The sequence below is a fragment of the Taudactylus pleione genome, unplaced genomic scaffold, assembly GCF_031769625.1.
Source record: "Taudactylus pleione unplaced genomic scaffold, aTauple2 ptg000113l, whole genome shotgun sequence".
NCBI lineage: Eukaryota > Metazoa > Chordata > Amphibia > Anura > Myobatrachidae > Taudactylus > Taudactylus pleione.
Window position 1 is genome coordinate 5,650,941 of NW_028284515.1, and position 26,828 is coordinate 5,677,768.

Sequence of the window (26,828 nt, forward strand, 5' to 3'; positions counted from 1 at the left end):
CACTTTGGGTTTATCACACCCAAACATTGGTGCTGGTGAGATCAACTTAGAATAGACTTTGATAACTTCTGTATCTGATCCCTTTGTGAGGTCTTGGCTGAAGTTCCATACAGTATGTATTGGCTCTGTTCCTGTAAGGCTGCTTTGTGCAGTATGCCAATAGGAGATACAGCTATCCTGAGATAGCCTGCAGCTATTGGAACAGTCTAGCTAAATTATTTCCATCCCAATATATAGCTAGGAGGAAATATGCTAGGAGGAACAAGGATATGGATTGTATGAGAGATTCTCAAAGCACCCTCTAGTTTAGCGTGTAAACCCATAACAGAATCACATTACAGAGCTGTCAGTTTTGGCACCGAACTGAGGGAAAAATATTCTGGGTATGTTTCTGTTATTGTTATCTTATACAAGTAATATGTTGGTTTTTTTTGGGTGGATGTCACACAAAGTAAGATTGAAATATGTAATAAAAAACATGGACACAATAAAAAAAATATATTGAATAAAATGTAAAGACAAAGAGTAGAAAACACATAATATTGCTTCTGGCAAAGCCCTGTCTTCTCACAGCTTTCAAATAGCTATATTCTGTCTTCTGGTAAATATGGATCATTTTCTTTGTCTCTAGGAAAGCTGCAACTGGTGACAAACTGCTTGTTGTGTTTATTGACCAAATATGACCTTTTCCTCAGGGTTTCAATAAACATCAGATTGAAATATACAATTATTGCTTTTATTTGGACAGTAAAAAGTAGTTTTTAAGTGTGTGTTGGTAACGGTAAAAACATCTTTCTACGTTCATTCATCTGGTTAGTCAGTTGTTTGTCATTTATACTTAAGTCTGTAGGGTTATACCAATATTATCAATACCTATGCCAATATGTCAAAGCTCACTGATGCAAACTATCAGTTATACCACTTTCAGACTTACGACCTGGGAATTTCTCTGCTCAGATCCGGGTTTTTCACCTCAGCAAAAACCCGGGTTCTTTCCTCGAGACCCCCTTTCACACTACACCTGAGGCCTGGGAAATTCCCGAGTCGACCCCATTCAGAAATAAGCGGGTCTGCCCTGGCATTCTAACTGCCAGGGCTGCCAGGCTGCTCTCATGTCTCGCTCATACACACACAAGCAATAACACACCCCTTCTCCAGCCACCAGACCGCACAACAACGTGTGTGCTGGCTGCTTCTAAACACTGCAGCACGTACCGGTCACCTCTTTCCAATCCATCGGGTACTTGGTCTTCACCCCTTGCTATAAGGGCTGTCAAACCACTGATTCTCTCGCCAGATCAGGGGCGTGTGCAAGGTGAGCTGTGCACACGGGCCCCTGGGGGGGCCCACACACTGCACACCCTGCACCCAATTTCATATACTTACCTCTCCGTCAGCCCGGCGCTGCAGTAATCACTGGGAAAATGGTCACCGCGGCCACTTCCCCGGTGATATGTGCAGGCACAGTAGAGATGTTCCGGGAACATGGCGCGGGCACATGTGCATGGAGACCTGCACATGCGCAGTAGACTCTGGTACAGTGCCAGAGTCTACTGCTGCGCTGGAGAGGAGGGGGCCCTGATGGCCTACATACAGTTCCCCTCCTCTCTTAAAGTGCCACTGTCCCAGATACAGCGCTGACAGTTTTTTTCCTATTGTAGAAGGATGCCCCGCCCCCTCCAAGCAGCCTTGCCACTTCCGGACAGCCCCAAGAGGCCAATCAGAGGCCTTTAGGTGCGACCAGGGCCTAAAATCCCGGTTTGCACCATTCAGACTTAACCTGAGTTGTCTACCTGGGACTTACTTCCGAGGAAAAACCCTGGTCAATGCAAGGGACGCTGCCCGGGAAAGTGTTCTCGGGTAGGTACCTTTCAGACATGGGCAAAAACCCAGGAATCTCGCTATGTCTGAAAGGGGTATTAGTTATGTGAATAGCAGTGTGGGTCCATTCTTCATAAGTCAGCACTCAGTACTACATAGTCAGCCGTGTTAAAATTAGAGATGCGTGGTTCATCTCTCTCTCTCTCGAATTATATATATATATATATATATATATATATACAGTTGCGAGTACTGCACTTAATGCTACAGTGCAGCACCTGGCTCCTGTCACTGAGGGGGAGTTGGCACCTTGGCATCACCCCTCGGTGGGTGACACCCGGGTGCGGCCCGCAGCCCCCTTGTGACATCACTGGGAGAAGATGAATTTCACAACATGCAATATATTGGGCTAAATGTAATAGCTTGTGATCTTCAGCCTCCATGGGGATTTATACAAGTCTCTCTTTTTTTTAAAGCAGCAATCATTCTAAAGGCTAAACAAGCTGTTTTAGCCTTTAAAATGAATTCTACTTTAAAAATCCAGGGAGACTCGCATAAATGCCCGCATGTCTTGATAAAGGGCTCCGAAACATTGCCTTTACATCACACAGCGTCTGTACTTTATTGCAAGACTGTCAGCATGATTTACATTATATATATATATATATATATATACACATATATATATATATATATATATATACACACACACACACACACACATACACACACACACACACACACATATATATATAGTACACTGTATATATATATATATATATATATATATATATAGCGCAGTTCCATTAAACCAGCAGCAGTAGCTCATGTAGGGGGGATTTCTGAGTACCTGACAGAGGGGAGAGCTAGCACCAGTGTTGGAATGGGGCATGAAGGGCCCATCAGGGGAAGGCATTGCTTAAAGGGTGTGACCAGACTCCAGAAGGGTGTGGCCAGCCACCACAGATGCTTGGCTAACCATTATAGAGGACATAGGGCCTGATTCAGACCCGGTCGCTATCTGTATACGCTCGCTAGATGTGTATGCAAATTTTTCAAAGTGATGCCACGGGAAATGATCACTCGCCAAGGCATAAGCACGCCCACCATGTCTTAGCGAGCGGTCACTTTGTGTGAACGTAAGCCCAATTGCAAAAGCAGAGCCGCCCACCAGCACACATGTCCTGGAATTGTATTAAAACATTTGGTACATCGAGCACCATCGTATGCTAACGCAGAGCTTGCGGAAGCTTTACCGTACCGCAAGCATTGCGAGGAAACCAGGGTAAAAAAATGGCAAGTGACGTGTGCTATGACGCTGCCTGTTAATTATGCACTCCCTGATAACGGCATTGAAACACTCATTCATGCCTGCATTCTCATCTTCAACCCCCGTTATTAGTGTCCTGCCCCTGTTATCACCTGCAAACGGCCTCTCCTGTCACTCATTACCCTGGGCTGCCTTTGCTGAGCGAGTGAGAGGGTTGCGAACGCAGTGTGTAGTTCGCGCACGTGCAGAATGAAGCGTGCGCATGCTCATATGCAGAACATCGGGCCGCTTGCGAGCGCACAGTGCAAGCGAGCGCCTCTGAATCAGGCCCATAGCCTGCAGACAACATGGATACTACAGTGCATGGTCTGTTCATTCATGTTCTTGCTTTACTAGGTAACTGACTCTGTAATAGAGTAACAATGTATAATTCAAGTGCACTGTCTGAAAACTGACATTAGAAGAGAAGGTGGGGCCCTCAAGCAGTGGGGCCAACCGGGTATTTCCCCTGTAGCCCTGTGGGCCAGTCCGTCCCTGGCAAGCACAATGTTATTAAGCCCCCCCAGAGGTAAAAAACACATACATTTGCCCCCACGCGGACCCCATTCAGGTTATGCCACGCAGACCCCATTCAGGTTATGCCACATAGACCCCATTCAGGTTATGCCACACAGAGCACATTCAGGTTATGCCACACAGTAGTACCCCTTTAACAAATTATGCTACGCAGATTTACATATTATGCCACATAGTAGTAGTGCCCCACATAATACATTATTCCACACAATAATAATGCCCCATACACATTATGCCCACCCAGCAACTCACATCCTCGTGTCCCTCCAGTAGCCTCTTGCCTTCCCCTATGTGCCATCAGAAGCCAACAGGTGTGGATTTGGGGTCGGGCTACCAGCTAATTACAGCTTTTGCACCGGCAAGCAACTGTAGACATGCAATTTCAATCTGGTGACGGTCGCGAGCCAATCGGAGCTCACAGACTGTCAACCAATCAGGAGCCACCATTGATGATCGGCAGCCTTTCTGTGAGCTCTGATTGCCTTGCAACCGGCGGTGCTGTCTCTCTATGACTGCCTGCCAGTGCACCAGCTGTTATCAGTTGGCGTGGTGTCGGCACCAAATTAACATTGCTGACACCCGGGCCCCCCTCGATGGCCTTGACTAGACCGGCCTGCCTTGCGTGGGTGACTGGGTGCAGGGGAATTGGTGGGCTAGAGAGGCAGCTCGGGCACCATAGCAGCCGCACCTCTTGCATCCACCATAGTTACACTACTGTTTCTATGCATGTTAGCAAACTGTGGGGTCCTTTTCAGGATCAATGTAATGGGGTTATAGGTGAGGACATTGTAAACAAATAAAGGCTGCAGGTGTACTTCAAGGTCCAGTCTGCAACCCGGGCAACGCCAGGCATCCCAGCAAATATATATATTATATAATATATATATATATATATATATATATATATATACACACACACATATACTGTCAGGTGCATAAATATTGGGACATTGACAGAGTTTTCATATTTTGGCCTCTATTCACCACCACAATAGCTTTGAAATGAAACAAACAAGATGTGCTGTAACTGCAGACTTTCAGATTTAATTTGAGTCTACTTACATCACCAGACGCTGGGTTTCATCCCTGGTGATGCTCTGCCAGGCCTCTACTACAAATGTCTTTAGTTCCTGCTTGTTCTTGGGGCATTTTCCCTTCAGTTTTGTCTTCATCAAGTGAAATGCATGCTCAATCGGATTCAGGTCAGGGGATTGACTTGGCCATTGCATAACAATCCACTTTTTAGCCTTAAAAAACTCTTTGGTTGCTTTTGCAGTATGCTTCGGGTCATTGTCCATCTGCACTGTGAAGCACCGTCCAATGAGTTCTGAAGCATTTGACTGAATATGAGCATATAATATTGCCCGTAACACTTCAGAATTCATTCTGCTGCTTTTGTCAGCAGTCACATCATCAATAAGTGCAAGGGAACCAGTTCCATTGGCAGCCATACATGCCCACGCCATGACACTACCACCACCATGCTTCACTGATGAGGTGGTATGTTTTGGATCATGAGCAGTTCCTTTACTTCTCCATACTTTTCTCTTCCCATCACTCTGGTACAAGTTGATCTTTGTCTCATCTGTCCATAGGATGTTGTTCCAGAACTGTAATGGCTTTTTTTAGATGTTGTTTGGCAAACTCCAATCTGGTCTTCCTGTTTTTGTGGCTCACCAATGGTTTACATCTTGTGGTGAACCCTCTATATTCACTCTTGTGAAGTCTTCTCTTGATTGTTGACTTTGACACATATAGACCTACCTCCTGGAGAGTGTTCTTGATTTAGCCAACTGTTGTGAAGGGGTTTTTCTTCACCAGGGAAATAATTCTTCTGTCATCCACCACAGTTGTTTTCTGTGGTCTTCCAGGTCTTTTGGTGTTGCTGAGCTCTCCGGTGCGTTCTTTCTTTTTAAGAATGTTCCAAACAGTTGATTTGGCCACACCTAATGTTTTTGCTATCTCTCTGATGGGTTTGTTTTGATTTTTCAACCTAATGATGGCTTGCTTCACTGATAGTGACAGCTCTTTGGATCTCATATTGAGAGTCGACAGCAACTGATTCCAAATGCAAATGTCACACCTAGAATCAACTCCAGACCTTTTACCTGCTTAATTGATAATGAAATAACGAGGGTATAGCCCACACCTGTCCATGAAATAGCTTTTGCGTTGATAGTCCCATTACTTTTGGCCCCTTAAAAAGTGGGAGGCACATATAGAAACCGTTGTAATTCCTACACCGTTCACCTGATTTGGATGTAATTACCCTCAAATTAAATCTGAAAGTCTGCAGTTAAAGCACATCTTGTTTGTTTCATTTCAAAGCCATTGTGGTGGTGAATAGAGGCCAAAATATGAAAATTCTGTCAATGTCCCAATATTTATGTACCTGACTGTAGATGTGGCCAATGCTAGGTATGTGTTTATCTATATGACACTGTCATGTGTCATATAGATGTGGCCAATGCTAGGTATGTGTTTATCTATATGACACCAAGGTGTGTCTCATGTGGCCAGTGTTGGGTCAATTATACGCTATGCCATGAGTTTTCACTAGTTAATTGAGACGCCTTAAACCTGGATTAGCACTGTCATGATTGGTGTCTGCGAGTTACCTGTCTCAGGTGGTGATCGGGTTTCAATGGAGGCCGGCATGACTGGAATCACAGATAATGTAGATAGCTCTATTTATAAGACTTGTGTAGCAGTGAAAACTGCCATTGATGATAAATGACAGGAACTGGAGGGACCGGACTGGGACCGGCAGGAAGACTTGTTGAATTGAACAGATGAACTAAGAACTTGACTCTGGACTGGAACAACATGGACTGAACTGATAAGCTTGGAACTTGACTCTGGGCTGGAACAACGTGGACTGAACTGATGAGCTTGGAACTTGACTCTGGGCTGGAACAACGTGGACTGAACTGATGAGCTTGGAACTTGACTCTGGACTGGGACAACGTGGACTGAACTGATGAGCTTGGAACTTGACTCTGGACTGGAATGTGACAATGGCTGAAGGGAAGTCAGGTAATGCTGAGATGAGGGCTAAACAGGGTAATCTGGAAATGCTGTGACAAGGTTGGAACTCAGGTGCAGGCTGGATAGGATAATTGGGAATAACAGGTTTCAGGAAGGAATGGGTAGGTTTGGGAATTTTAGGTTCAGGGAGGGAGTATGTAGGTAAAAGGGGCAGGAGTTGATCCACAGCAGGAAGCAAGGCAGGGTGACACGATGCAGGTTTACAGAGTGCCAGGGACCAACCAGGAGTAGGACTAGCAGCAGAGCACAGGCCAGGTATTGCTGTAACAGGACGTCTGGATGCCAGGTATTACTGTAGCAGGTTTTCGGGATGCACCAGGGGATGCTGTCAGCAGGCTTACTGGATTGCCAGATTTGGCTGTAACAGGTTTTCTGGAAGCACCGGGGGTTGCTGCCAGCAGATTTACTGGATTGCCAGGTATAGCTGAAACAGGTTTTCTGGATAGCGCCAGGGATTGCTGTAGCAGGTTTCAATGATATACTTGAATGCAGGAACAGCACGAACCATACACCACGGGAAGACGAGATGTTCAAGCCCAGAATGCTATCAGGAGAGGATATATATATCATGGGTCTGGCAGCAATTGGTGGATACGGACAGGTGGTCTGGTAGTAGCATTCTGAGTGGTAGAAGGCACAACATGCAGAGGGAGTATTCATCTCTGCAGCTCTGAGAATCAGAACCACACCTGTGATTCCAATCAGCGCTAGCAGTGCTCACAGACAGAGGAGAGGCCAGGTGCAATAATCAGAGCAAATCCTCCAGGCAAATTACACACACAGATCCATGGGGAAGCTGACAGGGGTAAGTCCCAAGGCAAAAGGTGACAACTAGACAGGGTCGTGACAAGCACCCTGCCCACATGTACCTGGTTGTTTTTAATCAGCATGAAACCTTACATTCTCAGGGGTAAATTTACTAAGATTCAAGTTTGGTCCAGTTAGCATTCTCTGGAAAGTTTGGGCATTTTTTACCCCTTGAAGATTCACTATCGACAAACTCGGGTGAGGAATCTCCTTTGCTATATGAAAAGTCGGAAGAGATAGCAAACTCTCTTCAATTCACCATCTGCCAAACTTAAGTAACTTTTCACTAGTCAAGATTGGATTTGGGAATTTGCTAGGATTTGAGTTTCCAAACCCTCACAAGAACGGACAAAACTTTTGTCCAAATTCGGGAAATCAATTCACCTGCCTGTGAGCTGTGAGTTCTGCAGAAACATACACAGATCAGTGTGATCCGTGTATGTTTCGGCCTGTAAATAACTAAAAAAAGAGTTAAATGTTTTTAAAAAAAATTAAGTAGGGTCCCCCCCCCAAAATGCATAACCATATGCGGCTCCGGAGACAGTCCCAGTTCTTAAAATACAGGGAAAGAAACGAGTAGGGTTCCCCCATATTTTATGAACCAGCACTGGGCTCCATGAGCCAATCCTGGTTTTAAAAATAGGGGGGAAAATGCGTGGGGCCCCCCTATTTTTAAAACCAGCACGTGACTCAATTGTACCCTGGGTGTAATGCCACAGCCAGGGGACCCTTTCACCGAGTCACCCCAGCCAAAGCATTAACACTCCAAGCTAGTCAGCACAAGCTGGGAATCTCAGGAAGGTGGGCACCCCCCCAATGAACGAGTCCCCCCTCTCCCAAGCACCGCAGGCTTACGCTGAAGCCCGGGGCTCTTCACTGCATCCCTGGCCGGTGGGTGCAGGGGTATTAGTGTAAAGAATAGCTTGCTACTATTTTTACATTAACCATTTAGATCCTTTTAAACACACAAGCAGCCTGCACATATCTCACTGAAGCTCAACGAGTTTGTTTGCCAGCAAAATCGGGGCAAACTCGATTCTTAGTAAATTTACCCCTCAGACTGCATAATGAAGAAGGCACTATGATGGTAAGACCTTAATAAATTAATATAGCATATCAGTATGGGGGAGAGTTTGGGATGTGGGACAATGTAATTTCAGCACTCTTCAGCACTTTATTAGTTTGTTTTTATCAATGTAACACCTTTAACATTCTTATTATTACCTCTCACTTATATATAAAAATCTTCACACATAACTGCAGCCTCTTTAATTTCTAACACTCCTTTTCACTTTTATTGCTATCTCTCAATAGTGTGATGCCTTGGGGAGGCTTGGTTGTGCTGACCTGGGGGGTCCTATGTCCTGGACTTGTACCATAGGAATGTTAGTGACCTGTCTAATGAGGTCACCTGGACTAGGTGGGCAGGTCCATAGTTTTGGCCAAAATTATGCCAAGTACCAGAATTTGACATAAACTGCTGTAATTATAGAGTCTGCATCTGCACTTTTTTTCTTTTCTTGCGTGTAACAAAGTAAGGGGTCTAATTACTAAGCCTTGGATGGAGATAAGTGAACGGAGATAAAGTCCCAACCACTCAGCTCCTGTCATTTTTCAAACACAGCCTGTGACATGGCAGTTAGGAGCTGATTGGTTGGTACTTTATCTCCATTCACTTATCTCCATCCAAGGCTTAGTAAATAGATACCAAGTCTCAAGCATAGTAGCACCTCGCTTCATATTAAGGTTAGGGTGAGCAGTCTAGGGCCCCTCCATATATACATTAGTTGACTATGTACATCCTATATGAGACCTTTATTGTGGTTTTCACAATTGTGTTGTATGATACATACGCTGTTTTGTTCAGCATCATAATCCTTTCCTGGTTGTCATGGATTTGGTCACTTACACAAACATTATATTTGTTGGGTGATTGAATTATGCTTTTTCAAATACCATCAGGTGATTGGTAGTATAAATGTAAGTTAAGGATGTTGGTCGTTGCCGTGGGACAGGACCCTCTCACATTGCAGTTAGACACCATACACATGGAACTGTTTTCTCCTGTGCAGGGGTGTATCTAGGGGTTTGAGGGCCCCTGGCAAAGTCAGGGACTGGCGTCTTTAAATGAAGTAATTTGTGCATAGATAGTGTACACATTGCTTCATTTATAAGCATTAATTTGCAGTCAGATACCTTACTCCATTGGTGTCTGGCTGTAATGTGAGCAGTGCTGGGTTCAAGTCCTGTGTATGACTACTGATAAATGTGTGATTTAAAATAAAGGATAATGTAACTGACTGACAAGGTGCTCACAAATAGCTTTCATGTTAAGTGCATGAATGGTGTCCAAATACATTTTCTTGGAGTGTACTGAAAGTCATTGTTGGTGTGCTATAAATGTGTATGTATGTATATATCTTATACTGTATATAAAATTCATTGGTATGTTTGTTTGTCTGTCTGTCTATCTGGTTATTCATTTGGACAGCCATGCACTGATTGGGATGAAACCAATGTGAGGTGGTCCAGCTCGATCCTGGCCATGTTTTAGGGGGAAGGGGTCCCTGTCGGACCTCCCGTTGGTGTACGCTGGGCAGAACTTTGCCCCGGGGAGCCTGTTCTGAGCCTTCCACTGGATGCATTTTGATACATACTAGGGGGTTGAGGTCCCAGTCGGAGTTCGCATTGGTGTACACTCAGCAGAACTTTGACCTGGGGAGCCTGTTCTGGGACTTCCACTGGATGCACTTGGATGAAAACTTCACAGAGGGGTGGCAATTGGTCTGGGATGCCTAATGGAGTGGTTGGGGTCTGGGTCAGACCTCACGGTGGAGTGTGCAGGGAAGAATTTTGACCCAGGAAGCCTGTTCTGGGCCTTCCACTGGATGGATTTGGATGACATCACATAATTTTAACGAAAAGTTCACAAAGTGGTAACATTGGATCCCAAAAGACATACTAGGAGGTTGAGGTCCCGGTAGGACCTCCCATTGGTGTACGCTGGGCAGAACTTTGACCCTGAGTGCCTGTTCTGAGCCTTCCACTGGATGGATTTGGAGAAAAACTTCACAGAGTGGTAACATTGGATCCCAGAAGACCTACTAGGGAGTTGGTTGGACCTCCCGTTGGTGTACGCTGAGCAGAATTTTGACTTGGGGACACTAGGCAGAACTTTGACCCGGGGAGCCTCTTCTGGGCCTTCCACTAGATGGATTTAAATGAAAACTTTATAAAGGGGTGGCAATTGGTCTGGGATGCCTAATGGAGTCACACAAATATATAGAGATATAATTCTTGCGCCACTAGATTAAGTCACCAAGTGTTCCTCTGTAAAATATAGGGAATAAATCCGATGATGTCAGTCACCAACATTTCTTGTACAATTTTACTGTCTCAGATCTTCTTATGGCCCAGGATAACACTTTAATGAATATTCCAAAGATCATGTGAACGAGAAGAAAATAAAGTTTCTGTATAGTGAAGTACGTTCAAACAAACTTTATTCCCACATCAACATATAAAAACGCAATCCACAGGATAGGGTAAAAAATTAGCCGTGTACCGTGTTTTAGGGGTGTAGTCTCCTAACACCCAAGCAAGCATAAGATGGTAAGAATCCACTACGTCTCCCGGGAATGACTCGTGGACTTGCTTCAGTCTTGGAGATGTCCCCCCACGGTACCAGTCACACACCAATGCGTTTCGACTCACAAATAATAAGAGTCTTCCTCAGGGTGGTTGGGGGTCCTTTTAGGAGATCATGGCAGAGTGTGAAGGTAAGAACTGTGACGTTCTGGGCCTTCCACTGGATGGATTTGGACGACATCAAGTAAGAGAAGTTAATAACTTACAGATTTAAACCCGGGCAAATGTCAGGCACTTCAGCTAGTATATATATATATATATATTCTGTATATATAATGTCAATAGGGTGATAGGATGATAGGATGATAACGGAGACCCGACTGTTAAATCTGTACTGGGCCCCACAATATCTGATGGTAGCCATGTATGTGTGTCTATGTATATATATACATCCCAGAGTGCCCCAAACTCTGCTGCTGTGGTCACTGGACAGAATGGTAGTGTGGCCACTTTCTCCCTGTGCAGCAATCGCTTCCTGGGGCACCTCTGATTGGCTGGTGTCAGTAAAGGGGACAGAGAGGACAGGGAAGAGACAGGAAGATAGTAGTCTTCACTGCATTTCTCCTGTCATGAGACTCATTACGCCATCCATAGATGGCATTTTTTTTTGAGAAGCGAAACGGAATCGCTTTCCCCATACTAGTGTATAAGAAAGTGATATCTACACTAATCAAAGGCACCGCTGGGGAAATCTGAGATTTCTCCACAGTAACCCCTTCTCTGAGTGGGACGAAGCTGTGAAAAGCCCTGTTATTGGAATCGGTATGAAATACGCACAGTCGGGATCCTGGCATTCAAAATCCTGATGCAGGGATCCCTACAGGGTTAACACACCGACATTTGTTGGTCAGTATGGTAACCTTCCCCCTCTCCCTACCCTAACCCTACCCCTCCCTCTTTGGTACCTAACCCTAACCTCCACCCTAGTGCCTAAACCTAACCTCACCTCATGCACGCATGCAGGGGGGGCTTCTGAGTACCCAGAAACCACCTCTGCCTGCCGATCAGTAAGTGTAGTGCGGTCTGCAGTACACAGTAACAAGCACACCGCCACCGGGTAGCGGCAGTGTGTTTGTTTTGGCAGCCAGGCAGCCAATGAGAGTCAGACAGACTCTCATTGGCTGCTGCGCCCACTGCCGGAGCCGGGCTGGAGCTCACTCATGAGCTCCACCTTCCGGCTCCCACAGTGGGTGATGGGTGAGATGTCATGACGTCTCTCCCATAGTGCAGTGCGGGCCAGGAGGATGGATGAGTGGACAGAGGCTGGTGCGGGGATACAAGTAAGTGTTTTCGCTTTTATTGTGTCTTTGTCCTATTTGCATAGGGATGGGGGCACTGTATAGGGGGGATTACTGGGGGCACTATATAAGGGGCATTACTGGGGGTACTGCATAGGGGGGCCACTACTGGGGGCACTGCAAAGGGTGGACCACTAATGGGGGCACTGCATAGAGAGGACTACTACTGGGGACACTGTATAAGGGGCACTGCATAGGGAGGATCACTACTGGGGGCACTGCATAGGGAGAACCACTACTGAGGGCACTGTATAAGGGGAACTACATAGGGGGCCCACTACTGGGGTCACTGCATAGGGGGGACCACTACTGGTGGCACTGTATAAGGCGCACTACTGAGGACACTGTAAGGGGCACTACTGGGGCACTGCATAGTGGGACCACTTCTGGGGGCACTATATAGGGAGGTACTGCATAAGGGGCAGTACTGTGGGCACTGTATAGGGGGACCACTACTGTGGGCACCGTATAAGAGGCACTACTGGGGGACTGTATAAGGGGCACTACTGGGGGCACTCCATAGGGGGACCACTACTGGGGGCGCTGCATACGGAGGCACTATATATGGGGCACTACTGGGGACACTGCATAAGGGGCACTACTAGCAGCACTGTATAAGAGGCACATTATGGGACACTGTATAAGGGGAACTGCATAAGGGGACCACTACTGGGGGCACTGTATAAGGGGCACTACTGGGGGCACTACTGAGGGCACTCCATAAGGGGTACTACTGAGGGCACTGCATAAGGGGCCACTGCATAAGGGGCACTACTGGGGGCACTAGTGGGGGCACTGTATAAGGGACACTACTGGGGGGGTCTTTAATAAATCTTGCTGGTTGTATTTATTTTCCTGCTGCAATCAGGTTTTTTAGAAATAGAGGTGTCTGTGTGTGTGTGTGTATGTATCAGTCAGTGTGTGTGTGCCCCGTCATAGGCTGAGTGATATATTTTACTGTAGTCGTCCTAAATCCTGTGTAAGCTGTTTCTATCTATCTATCTATCTATCTATCTATCTATCTATTTATTTGTGGCTAGCTGTTTTTTCATTGGAAACCCTCCTTTCAAAATCCTGCATTTGCCACTGCTCCCCTCACCCTAAACCTAACCCTCCCCCCTTAATGCCTAACCCTAACCCTCCCCCTAGTGTCTAACCCCAACCCCTAAACCTAACCCTCCCCCCCACCACGTTACTTTCTTTCAGGATCCCGGCGGTCAGGATGCCGGCGCAAGGATTCTGACCAGCATTGGTATGTGGGCACCGGTAATGTAAGCGGCGGAATCCCAACCGATGGGATGCCGAACGCATACCCTGTTATCACAGTGGGCGAGTGATAAAGAGCTTTTCTCTGCTGCATGAAAAGACCCCTCCAAGCTGTGGTGCTGAAACGGAGGAGTACTGTATAGTGTGATCACGTTTATTCCAGCTTTCCAATAACGCTTCATCATATACTCACATTATCAAATTTCATCAAACTCAGCACATAAGTACTGTTTCCATTAATAGCGTGAAGAAGAAAAAAAAGTCAGACATTCGGAAGTTTTAAGGACGATTCTAAACACTGAAGAAGAAGATATGTTTTTGGAAAGCTTTAGTAAATGTTAACACACTATGGCAAAGTTTATCAAAATGTGAAAGACCTATCACCACCATCTGAGGATTGCAGTAACGGAAGAAAACAATATTATTTGAATACAGCATATTTCAATGTACAAAGAATATATATAGAACTATTTGGAGGTGAGCTGCACTTTACAGGTGTGGTGAAATGTGTAGGGGTGAAACAGGCATGGGGTGGGGGAATGGGACAGGAAGGGGAGGGGGCGGAGAAGGACAGGGGTGGCTGGGGTTGGTGGATGGTAGTGAGTCGACGAGTGCAGCACTTTGAAGTAGGGGGTGTCCGGTCCTACTGTAATATAGGGGTACCACATGCGCTCAGGTCTGGTGTCTGTGCAGTGTTGGGGGTCAATGCCCAATGTAGGGGGATGGTGGAGGAGTGTTTTGGGTGGATGGATGATGTGGTTGATGGGGCTGATGGTATGTACCTGGAATGTATCTAGTGCGGCAAGTGTGTATGAATCAAAGGAGAGGCAAACGATCATGTGTAGGACCAAAAACCTATTGGAGTAGATACAGTGCTTCTCAAGGGTGGTCAAATAGGTGCTATAAACTAATGTCCAGGAATGGACTGCTCTGGTGCAGTCTAGGATTGACCCCTGCAGTGGTCTGGATGGTAGTTTGGCTCGGTGGGGAGGTAAATTGACCCTTTGAGGTGGATCCTAACCATACGGTTATTGACCAGTATGTATCCCCTGGACCAATGATCTACAGACTTATTACCGAGTATACGTGGGATGTAACAGTGCTTGGGCACCCCTTAAGATCCATTTAGCAACCTTATTGGCCAGTTGGGCATTTGAGTAAACACACCCATTACATCCCTCATTGGGTAAGTCTCTAACACTATGGGGGTCACCGTACATGAGCACACCATTGGACTATAGCTGTTACTCTAGTGATGAAGCTGTGAGCTCCAGGTGCAGATGACTGCTATTTACAGGATGTGCTTCCTATTTTGTGCCACCTGATTGGCTACTCGCTCCTGCCAATGACCACACTGAAGGGAATAAGAGGAGTTTGGACACTATAAGAAGGACGGGGCAGACAATAGCCATAGCTACAAAGAGATGAGAGGAGCGGGGCATGGTTAACTAGACGGTCGTTTCTTCTATAACAGCAACTTCTGGATGACCATCCCAGAGACAAGTACACTGCCCTGGCCGGCAGTGCCCCCTCTTCTGGGCCTGCCATGGTGCCACTGATCCTGGGCCAGACACCAAGACATGTACGTTCAATCTGTTTTTTGGAACATAAGTTTCAAATTGAAATCACACAAAGGCCCTCATTCAGAGCCGCTCGTTAGCGGCAGTACGCTCGTTCCGAGCGATGTTTGCACATCTGCGCATGCGTACGCTTTTTAGTACGCATGCGCGAACCAGTCAGTGCGGTCGAAAATCCTTTGTACGCAATATAGCGAGTGCCTGCTATTTTGAGTGACAGAATGAGGCGTATGTGGGTGGTAACAGGGGAAGGTGCTTGAAAATGGGGAGTGGAGATCCGAACGCAGGCGTGCTTAAAGGTCAAAACGGGCGTTTTATGGGTGTGTATATTTAAAACAGCAGCGTCATTGACCACGTCACTGGGTTATTTTATAGCCAGAACTGCACGCAAATTTGTGGTAGCAAACACCAACCACAAGAATAGCGAGCAATTCATACGCTGGTCGATGTACTCGATTAATCTAATAAATAGCGGACATGACGTAGGATGCGTGCGGCCAGGGGGCGTTTTTAACAAATAAACGAGCGTATGTTTTGCTCGTTCGTTCAGACTTAGAGGTGTGAACAGACTGCAATGTGCGTACGGATCATTTGAATAGCCACCCCTTGTTTTTAAACGAACGACCGCAAATAGCGTCCGGCTCTGAATGAGGGCCAAAGTTAGGAAAAAAATATACTACACAGGGGTAATGATGGTATTTATGTAGATAATTTCTGTGTTCAAGGGACTTTGCTAAAGGGGTACGGGAGACAGCATTCTCTCTTTGGATTATATGAAATTTTGAGTAGTATGGACACTTTTTTTCTTTCTTTACTTGATTTAACTTGTTTTTCCCCTATATCAGTGTTGGCTAACCTTGACACTCCAGCTGTTGTGGAACTATATATCCCAGCATGCCCTGCCACAGTTTTAGCATGCCCTAATAGCAAAACTGTAGCAGTGCATGCTGGGTTATGTAGTTCCATAACAGCTGGAGTGTCAAGGTTAGCCAACACTGCCCTATATCAATACCAGATCATACCCCTGGGCAGGTTATAGGTTTGTTGGAGATCTTCCTTCTAAGTGTCAACATTTTCAGAATACTGTGAACATATGCTTTCAAAGTTCTTTTCCGCTATATCCACGAATGATAAAGTGAGACATGTAACAATTTCTTGGCACCTACATTTCAAATCCTCAGGATAACATCTACTCTTCTTTAACCACTGCATGTTTTGTAGTCTATGCTTTAAAGGCTGTTACAGTGCTGTCTGCTCCAAGGAGAGAACTACTTGGATGGGATAGCTTTGAGACACACCTCAACCTACCTGGCTGCTTAGTTCTGAGAGGATGAGTCATAGGGACAAAGCTGAGGTTGATGGGTTGGAGAAAGTAGAATACTGAGGGACATGTCTGAAGTTGATGTGTTGGAGAAAGTAGATGTGAGGAATGAAGCTGAATTCAATGGGTTGGAGAAGGTAGAATCGTGAAAGATGAAGCTGAATTTGATGGGTTAGAGAAGGCAGAATTATGAGGCACAAAGCTGAGGTTGATGGGTTGGAAAAGGTAGAATAGTGAGGGACATGTCTGAGGTCAATTGTTTGGTGAAGGAAGAATTGTGAGGGTGGAACTGAAGTTGATGGGTTGGAGAAGGTAGAATTGTGAGGAACAAAGCTGAAGTCAATGGGTTGGAAAATGTAGACTTGTAAGAGATGCAGTCAAAGTCCATAAATAAATAAGCAAGCAAAAGAAGACTCTTGAAGCACCAGAAGAGAAACAAATTTCTAATTCGTAGAAAGATTGGCAGAAGTAAGGGCTTCTAAAAAGTACATTCAGGTGAAGTCTCTGAGTTCTAATTTACCTGACCTTTAGAAAAGTGCTGGTTGTTGTAGTAAGTAAGAAAGAATGTTACATGTGTCAGTGTTGATGGTACATGGCCACCTGTCATCTGTAGATTGTATTGTGGCAGACTCTTACATGTTACATGTGACAGTGTTGATGGTACACGGCCACCTGTCATCTGTAGATTGTATTGTGGCAGATCCATACATGTTACATGTGTCAGTGTTGATGGTACATGGCCACCTGTCATCTGTAGATTGTATGGTGGCAGATCCATACATGTTACATGTCTTCCCTGACCTTTCTTCTTCTTGGGATGCACAACTTGGAGCTTTCTACAATGGTCATTATACCATAAATTAACTAACTGGCTCCTCTGCTGTTTTTCTAAAATTCTCTTCTAATCTTTAAATCCTGACTTGAATATTTATAATCATTTTATTATTTTCTTTTTTTAAAGCATTCTTCTTCTGTGAGACCTAGCACACCACTTCCAGTCTTTGCCTGGTTAAATGTGTGAGGTACAGCCTACAGTAGAAATCCTTAGATAAAATGGTCTGATATTCAAGTTCCATGTATTCTTCCATTATTTTACAGGAAATTGCCTTAGAAATGTGCTTCTTGGAGTAGAGGTGTCAACAAATTTGCAGGTATGTCTTTCCCCTGGGGTCGCTTTTGTCTTGAAGTGAATGGGGATAGAACAACTGTAGCCAATCTGATCATTGTAAATCTCACAGCAGTAGGAGTGGAGTGTGCTAATCTTGCAGTAGGCAGTGGACTGTCCACTTAGTGAGGACAACACTATACATGTCTGTGGTAATATCTTAATGTGAGGAGGGTAATGAAGAAAAGGAATTCAAAGAAAGTTAGGTAGCCAAAGGTAAACGGCTCCCCTACAACATATAATAGCGATGGGCAGGGTCGCTGAGGGGAAGGGGGTGAGCAAGCACAAATTACCCAGGTTCAGGCCTCTGTAAGGGTCCGGAAGTGCAGGAATGACACAACCATGTACCCCACCCCAACAATAACAGACCCATGCTTGCAATGCACGCTGGAAACAATAAGGATGAATGCGTAGCTGCACTGCCTCTAGTGGTCACTCCTCCCCAGTACCCAGGCCCACTCGACAACCCTGTCAATGTGAGCATACTGTTAAATTGGAGCAGGAAAATTGTGGTGTCAAATGCAGATCTATATGTAAAGGCCCCCATACATCTGCAATCGACTGTGGCAATTCTGCAATTTGCAGATGATTGTATAAAAAAAGCTGCAATGTACAGTATGGGCTTCACAGATCGCAGATTGCAACCAAAAAGTGATTGGAATTGTTAAATCAGATTGTCCAACATGTTAGATTTCACAGATGGATTGTGGCTGTAGATTGCTAGTGTATGGACATGATCAGCAGATTTGCAGACCGTTACCAGTAAAATGATGGGCCTTTCAAGATTGGCAGATCTGTGTTTGCTGAAATTGGTCTGCAAATCACTGAAAAAGAGCTGTAATGTATGGACGCAGATTGCTAGATTGGGAAATCCTAAAATCGGGCAATAAATCTTCAACTTGTTTAACTGTGGTTTTCAGATTGCTGATGTATAGGAGCCTTAGGGCCTGATTCAGACCCTGTCACAAGCGCCGTGCGCTCGCAACCGGGTCGATGGTGGGCCAGTGCGCATGTGCACGACGGAGCCGGCTCCGTCGTACTCATGCGTAAGACCCGGATAACAATGGGCACTCCGTCGCTCCGGGTCTCGCAACAAATGGGGCGAGCTGTTGATGTTGAGTGACAGCTCGCCCCCTTTGGTGGGCGGGCCAGGGGAGTGGCTGCCCAGACGGAGGCATTCCCATGTGAACGCCTCCGTTTGGGGGCGGCCCCACTGACATCACGAGTGGGGCTTGCGGCCACGAGACCCTACCACAAGGGTTTCGTCGCAAGCCCGATGGTCGCGATGGTCTTGACCATCGCGATCATCTTCCTGGCCGCTCGCTATAGCTGTGGGTGGTCACCCACAGCTATGCGAGCGGCCAGGAGGCCGTTCTAAAAAAAAAAAAGACCGGCCCTCATTCAGAGCGAGCGCTCTGTCAGAGCGTCCGGCTCTGAATCAGGGCCTCAGTACATTTCTGCTGTATGTGATATGCCTTTATATTCTGATTAGCCCGTCCTGAATTCTGTTACTTTGATTACTGATTTTTATTTTTTTTCTGCCACCCCAATCATTGCTGTGTTTATTGAGTTTTTCATTGAAGGTGGATTGTGTTCCTGGTGCCTGGAGTCTTTGACCTCACCACTACTGGGTTATACCTGTAGGTCGCTGTAAATTGTTTCATTTATACACAATTTGCAGTTTAGCAATTAAGAGTGGTTTTTTTTTACATTTATTTAAACAAATATGAGTACATATTATTTATAAACAGCTATTACCTTGGAAAAGTATCTTTGAACCAAAAAATTCAAAATTGCGCACTGATTTGCTGAAACTAGAACTGTTGGCCTCATATGGTGAATGGCTGATGCCTATTCTACACGAAGAATGATGCATGCCACTTAAACTATGCAGGTGAGAACTGTGGCATTGACTGTGGCTTGTATTCTGAATTTAAGCAAGCCAGGGAAAAATACTGATTTCCCTTTGAATTATAGAGCAAATCATTCTTCACCTGCTTTCAATGATCTATGCTTTTATTTGTCTATAAAACTTTTACCCTGATGCCAATGTATTTATTTTACTGCATTTCTGACACTTGATGACTGGTAGCCTATGGATCACTGCTGGCCTGCTCATTGAGGTATAATTGCTGACTTTTCAAACAAGAAGGAAAGGCTATTGGGCATTTCCTGGCAGCTGTAGGGAAACAGTGAGGAGATTCTTACAGCACCTGACTCTACATCTGTAACCAATAATGTCACACTCCAAATCTTACTCATCACTTATGAATGGGCCACTTTAAAACATCTTGTTTACAATTCTCAGTTCCAGCATTTGTTGTGATAGTCTTGATAGAAGGTGTCTATTAACATCTGTTTGCGAATAATTTTATTATGTATTGGGTAAAAAAAATATGACTGCAAATAACTGCACATTAATAGTAAATCATTTTCGCTTCCAAATCATCTGTTCCATGAAGATACAGTACGTCACCTGATCTGCTACTTTGTGCAAATGGCGATACAATGTCTTTCCCTGGTGCGCATCTGTGCGTATGAATGTACAAGGACTGAGATGCCCTCTGTCAGCATTTATAGACGCTGTAATGCCGACTGGTGCGCCTGTACTGCCAACTGTTGCAACATCGAAACTTGCACCAGCCCTATGGCAGGTACAGTAAGGCCTCCAAAGTGAATGATTGAGCGTCTGAGTACCCAAACACTTCAGTGACATGCACATAAGACGGACCATCACTATGTGTCTGTTTAGCTGCCTCTCAGTCACCAGCCAGGAACACCCAGCACTTTTATAATTCCTTTGATACTGTGTGTCTCATAAAACAGCACCCTTGTGCGTACACCCTGTGTAATGCATGCGCCGTAGGAATTTTTGGGGATTTTCGTGCAATAGCAGAAATATTGCTAAACTCTGTGAACGTCAGCACTGCGTGTGGCTCTGGATCAAGGCCATTAGCAGTGGCGTCCCTTCCTGTGGTGACACTGGGTGCGGGGAGGGCTGTAGTGTGAGCATGCCAGCAAAAAGGTGGAGTGCCCTCGCGGGCAGGGGACATGACATCGCGGGCAGAACTCCCTTTTTTTGTTGCTGTCAGGGTCCCGAAGGTGTGGACTGCCCCATGGGAGCACTCTTCTGTGTGCAGTGTCGGCTCCCTCACTGTGTCAGGAGCCGAGTGCTGCCCGTAATACTACAGTGTGCAGCACCTGGCTCCTGTCACTGAGGAGTCGGCACTTTGGTGTCACCCCTCGGCGGGTGATAGCTGGATGCAGCCCGCACCCCCCTTGTGATGCCACTGCCCATTAGGATTTACTTGGCCTATGATTCTAGTGGCATTTTCAACAGATTGTGTGAACATAAAATACCTCTTAGAAACACATGGATCCCATACCCAGGAATCCAGCTGATCAGGACAAGGTGGGGCTGGGTATTGAACTTCCATATTTCGCCAAGTGGCCAGAGGGTTTTTTTTTGTGGTGGTTTTGCACTCTCTATTGATGATGGGAGGTCAACGTTTGCCTGCCATCTATGTTTTCTACTGGTGATGTAAGGGAGCAACCCCAAAAAGTGATCCACTGACGCCTGTCAAACATTAAGAAAAAAAAATGATTAGCTCTGCCCCTATATTAGGCACCCAGTTCCACTGTGACTTTACATGGTGAACTCATCCGAAGTTGGAGTGCAAGTTGATATATATCATTGAGTGATCCAGAATAGCTATTAAATAATGTAGTAGACAAACCGCCTCAGTATGTACAGGGCAGTCCCATGGCTTGAGCTCTGCCCGGGCCTGTGGTAGTTTTATCCCCTGCTGTGAATACTCCTGTGTGACATTAATGCTGCATTATTCATTGTGCATTATGTGCCAATAAACCCTGTTATGATTGTTACCATCTCTTTCTGAGCGCTTTCATTGAGTGGAAAATATGGTGTATGAATGACTTTAGACCGCACTGAAAATATTACATGTTAAAAATATTTTATATATTCAACTCTCGTATATATTTTCTTTGCATGTGTATACCGTACATTATATATGTATATAGTCTTACAATAGATAATTTATAACGCCATATAATATCCTCATCTATAGTCTCTTGTGGCAGAGATTTTCTGTTTAGTCGCAGTATGAAGGGTTGGCATTTTAAATTGTTTTTTTTTTTGTCCCCTTGTACTCGGCTGACCCTGACCTCATCAAAATAACACCTGCAAAGACTTTGTGGTTGCCAGACGTGGAGAAAAGGTTCTCTTCAAACAGAGAGAAAAAACGAACTTCTCCCCCCACGCACACTTGTTTTGTGATGTCCAGCAATCCTCTCACCTCTGTGCCATAAATAACTCCCCAGTGATTTTAATTGCTTACATATTTGTTACTCTGAAGTCTCCACATTGATTCTCCAGAGACCACTTTAGTGGAAGAATCTTGGAAGTGTGCAGCTGAGATGTGGTAACAAAGCTCTGTATGCGAGGCCCATGATCATCGTAATAAATAATATAAGGTTTCAGGGATTATAAAACGCATTTGTTACACCCTCAGTTTTACCATGTAATTTCACTGAAGTATTTCACAAATTATTATCCCTGGGTTAATCCATAGGGTTTCGCTTCACAAGGGCTGAGTATGGCCTTATAGAATATTAGTGTCCCATTTGGACAAAATAATACATGTATTTACTTTTATACCTCTTTTCCACCAAAATTACGAGTCTGACCCGGAGTTGGAACAGGGTTCCTATCCGGATCAGACCCAAAATTTAGCCGGCGCCGACTCGAGATATTCCAGAGTCGGCGCCGCTCACACCGCAGTCGGGTCTGCATAGGCCCGGCTTTTCCGGCGTGAAAGTGGACGCTTGGAGATGACATCATCTCCAAGCGCCACTGAAGCCGGACCAATCGGCCGGCTTGCGGCGCACTGCAGGTCATCGTGACCCGGAGTGCGCAGTAGACACAGCAGGGTTTCACTGGTTACTCCCGTGTTAAATCCTGCTATTTACCTGGGTTGGATTGCCAGGTCACTCGACCCGGCGATCCAACCCTCACCCCTTTTAAACCAAGGAGCTGCCCGGGTTAACCCTGCAATAACCCGGGTTTTAACTCCGGTGTAAAAGGGGTATAAATTGTATGTGAAAATGGTCCATACACAAAATATGCCCCATTAACCAGGTAGTGCCCCACATTAATATAGCTAAATGTACAGCCATGTTTTATGTAGGATGTACTTCAGTGGAATTCAGCTCATCCAAGAGCATGAATGACGGAGGAAACAACTTTATTAGGGTTTTGAAATAGACAAAATGGCAGCTACATGGTAGTGCACTGCTGGCATAAATAAGCTCCAATTGATCTTTGTTGTTGGATCCCTCAATCATACTTGCCAACATTAGGAAAAATACCCCTTTTGTAGTTTGTAACCATGCCAGAGGTGTGGGGGACATGGTGCTGTGCTTGTATCATTGTGCCCCCCACCTACCCCCTGCATCATAACCTATAGGAATTATCCAAAAGAATACATCAGCCACATAAAAGATTGCTACCTCGCCAACTGCACCATCTTTTCATAGAAAATGTGCACATGGTATTAAAGCAGTGATGTGACCTCAAACAAAGTAAATCAAATCTCATATTGCTGCTTTCCTTTGTAAATAACACCCATAAAGGTGCTTAACAAAAGTATAAAACATATGGGTGCAGAGCTTTCCATTGTGTGCAAATGCTTCTATTAAGTTAATAATTACTTCATTACAACATTTTGATTTGTTTCCTAAACACTGCTCAGTTTAGCCTCAATAATAGCTTAAAGTTCCAGTAGTTCCCAAACTCGGCCCTCAAGGCACCCTGTCAGTCCAGGTTTTTAGGATATCCATGCTTGAGCACAGCTGGCTTAATTAGTACCTCATTCAGATTGAATTAACCATCTGTGCTCAAGCATGGATAACCTTAAAACCTGAAATGACTATAAAAAATTAGGTTCCAAATAGAGCGCTCCTCACTGCTGCTGCACCTGACACTTGTACCTATCAGCCAGATGCTTTTAATTCAATGTGGAAAAATGTGTAAACACTATGTCACAAACAAAACAGCGCTGTGATTTTTTTGTTTGTTCTCAGAGGCAAAGCAACTTCAACGTATATTCAATAATAGTCTTAACGGACAGATATAATTATACTCCTAAAAAAACCTGGATAATCAAAACAACAAAAAAAAAAACTGTCTCTGTCTCCAAATGGAGATATTGATGATAAACCCAAAATAAAAAGTCTAAAATTGTTGCTATTCCATATAAAAAAAAATCTTTAATACACGGACTTCACAGACAAAAGAAAAAATACCACGATCTCCTCCAAAAAGGAAACTTCTATATCATTCCACGATATACAATCTGTACATGCAAATGCAAGGTGGGCTTACCAGACCTACAGGGACCCCACATTCATATAGTTTTCCTAATGTGCTCCGTCTCAAAGGATGAGTATTTGTTCAAGAGTAAACCCTATGACACCTGAGGATAATGAGGGTGGTATCTCCCTTGTGCGATGGATGCAATGTGGACTCAGCTCCATCCCGAGACCTTCACCGCCTCTCCAGACACTATCTTATGAGTGCTCGTGACTCTCACTCACGGCAGTTTTTAGCGGCTCCACTTAATATTTTGCCTGTGTGATTAGCTGTGCCATGCTGCACAATTTTTTTTTTTATCACCGTATCCTGGCTTATCCCCCCAGCCCTCCCCAATCGACCACCCTGCTCCAGCAAAGACAGGGGCGTATTAACACCCGTGGGGGCACGTGTGCAGCAGGTCACCCTCCTTAAGTGACTGTCCCCTTCGAACCCCTCCACATCCTAGCTAGTGCCGGCAAATGGGTCCCCTCTCCTTAGTGACACCATCTTCCCAGTGATATTCGGAAAGATGACGCATGCGCACAAGATGTCAAAACCGCGCAATGCTATCTTTCCAAAGATGTCATTGGGAAGATGATACAGCATACAAAGGGGACCCACTTGCTGGCACTAGGTAGGTATACTCTGGGAGCAGGGTGTGCTTTGCTGGTCGTGTGCGCATCACATACTTTTCACCCTTTGTAAATTAGCCTATGAGCTAAGGTAAGAGTAGAGTTTCTACTTAGTCTTTTAACACCACTAATCCGTAAACGTGTTCTGCAGAATTTGCTTTGCTCATTTCAGCTTGACTATTTTTTTTTATATATATATATATTTATATATATATATGTATGTATATATATATAAAATAGAAGATGTGTTTACCCATCGGGATAGAAAACACAGCACGGCACTACAGGACTTGAACAAAATGGTATTTATTGCACAACGTTTCGAGGTGCGTAACCTCGTCCTCAAGTGAAAAATACAGAAATAAAAAGATATACAAGTCCTACCTTATATCCCAGACCACCATGTGTGACTCGATCCGACCCACCAACCAGGCACCGGACTACGGCGTGGACCCGTTGAGCTGCGTCTATTGATGACGTACCTCTCTCAGGGGTGTTGGTTGCTAGGCAACAGTAATGCTGGCTCACGGCACCCGGCGGCTGTGGGATAAAATGTTAAAAACAACAAATGAATTAATAAATAAGTGAATATAGAAGAGATTCATACATAAAGTGTATTAATAACTATAACCCAATATACAAAAAACAAATATTACACTTAATACTAATGTAGTGAATCTCAATAAAGTGGCATGAATATGCTAGATGAAACACACTATAAGTTGCAAATAAAAATTAATTATAGTAACGTGTTCCAAGAGATTCGTTCATTCAGTCCTTTTGGAGTGACCGTCTCCAATTTATAAATCCAGGACGCCTCTCTTTTCAGAAGAGCTCTACATCGATCACCTCCCTGTATTGACTCTGGTATATGGTCTATGATTTTATATCTCAAAGTTGCAAGCTGGTGACCAAATTCCTTAAAATGTACTGCCACCGGTTGTTCCATGGGTTTGCCCGCTATAGCTGCTTTTATAGCGGACCTATATAAGCCCAATTAGACTAGACAGATTTGTTTTCTTTTTCTATAAGTATGAATACATCAGCTAATTCTCTTTGAGCAGGGGTGGATTGGTATTAAAAACCAGCCTGGAAAATTTCTGGAAGTGGTCTTAATGGGGGTGGGGCCTGTTGAGGGTGCGGGATACTCCCCCATCATAGGGACTCATTCTGAGACTAAAGCAGCCGTGGCCTTCCTTGCGTCTTTTGTTGCAGTTGCGTCTATGACTTTATGATAATGGATTGAGTGTATAGAAATGTCTGGAGTCTGACCAAGTATGGCAATCTGCCAGTTGATTTCTAGGAGGGAGGTGCAGTGCCAGGTGAGAGGAGGTGGGGAGAGCTGCTGGGGAGATGAGGGCGGGCGCAGGGATTAGTTTGGGGGGAGTAGCATGGTGAGAGTAAAGACTGGCCCAGGCCAGCTACTCTTCATAGCATGACGTGACGATATTACATCACATTTGCATCACCTTACTTTTACACAAGATGAGCAGAAGTTCTCATGTGAGTGAATTAACATGATATATCAATAGTGCAATCTTTCACAAACAAGTCTGTGCAACAGAATGATTACCCCAAGGAATAAAACTAGGGTGTTTGTAAATGCTCCGTTGATACGGCTTGGTGATTTCTTTATCACTTTGGCCTGATTCTAAATTGGAAGCATTTTGCACTTTTTTGTAAACTGGGCATGAACTGTGCCATGCAAACACTTGCTTACGCACCTTGATGGAGGCTCTGTGCACATCCGGTTCTCATTGTCTGTGAAATGGGCATTTTTGGGTGACAACTGGGCAGAGACCTTGTGAATGAAGGAAGACCTCTGTTTTGTGTGAGTGTCATGGCAGTGTTGTGGGTGTGTAGCCCGTCTTCTGTGCTGTGGAGCGACTATATGCATAAAACCATACACACATTAGAAGATGGTAGTAAATCTGGCTGACCCTGCCATATGCACTTGCAGCCAACTAAACAAATCAATAAACAAAAAAAGTTAGTTCAAAGCGCTGTCAGATGAGTGAATTTAATT

The 26,828-nt window shown here is 44.9% G+C and overlaps 1 protein-coding gene across 2 annotated transcripts in view; it reads left to right on the forward strand.

Annotated features, from left to right (window-relative positions):
- The first annotated feature begins 7,430 nt into the window (after positions 1–7,430).
- The window catches only part of SMOC1 (SPARC related modular calcium binding 1), a 300,868-nt gene continuing 281,470 nt past the window's right edge, over positions 7,431–26,828 (forward strand). The window contains exon 1 of one of the 2 annotated variants that reach the window (XM_088471210.1): positions 7,431–7,520. In XM_088471210.1, coding sequence (XP_088327336.1) covers positions 7,503–7,520 — 18 coding nt within the window. In that variant the 5' untranslated portion in view covers positions 7,431–7,502. The remainder of the gene's footprint in view (positions 7,521–26,828) is intronic. The other variant, XM_088471207.1, reaches the window with a different exon arrangement.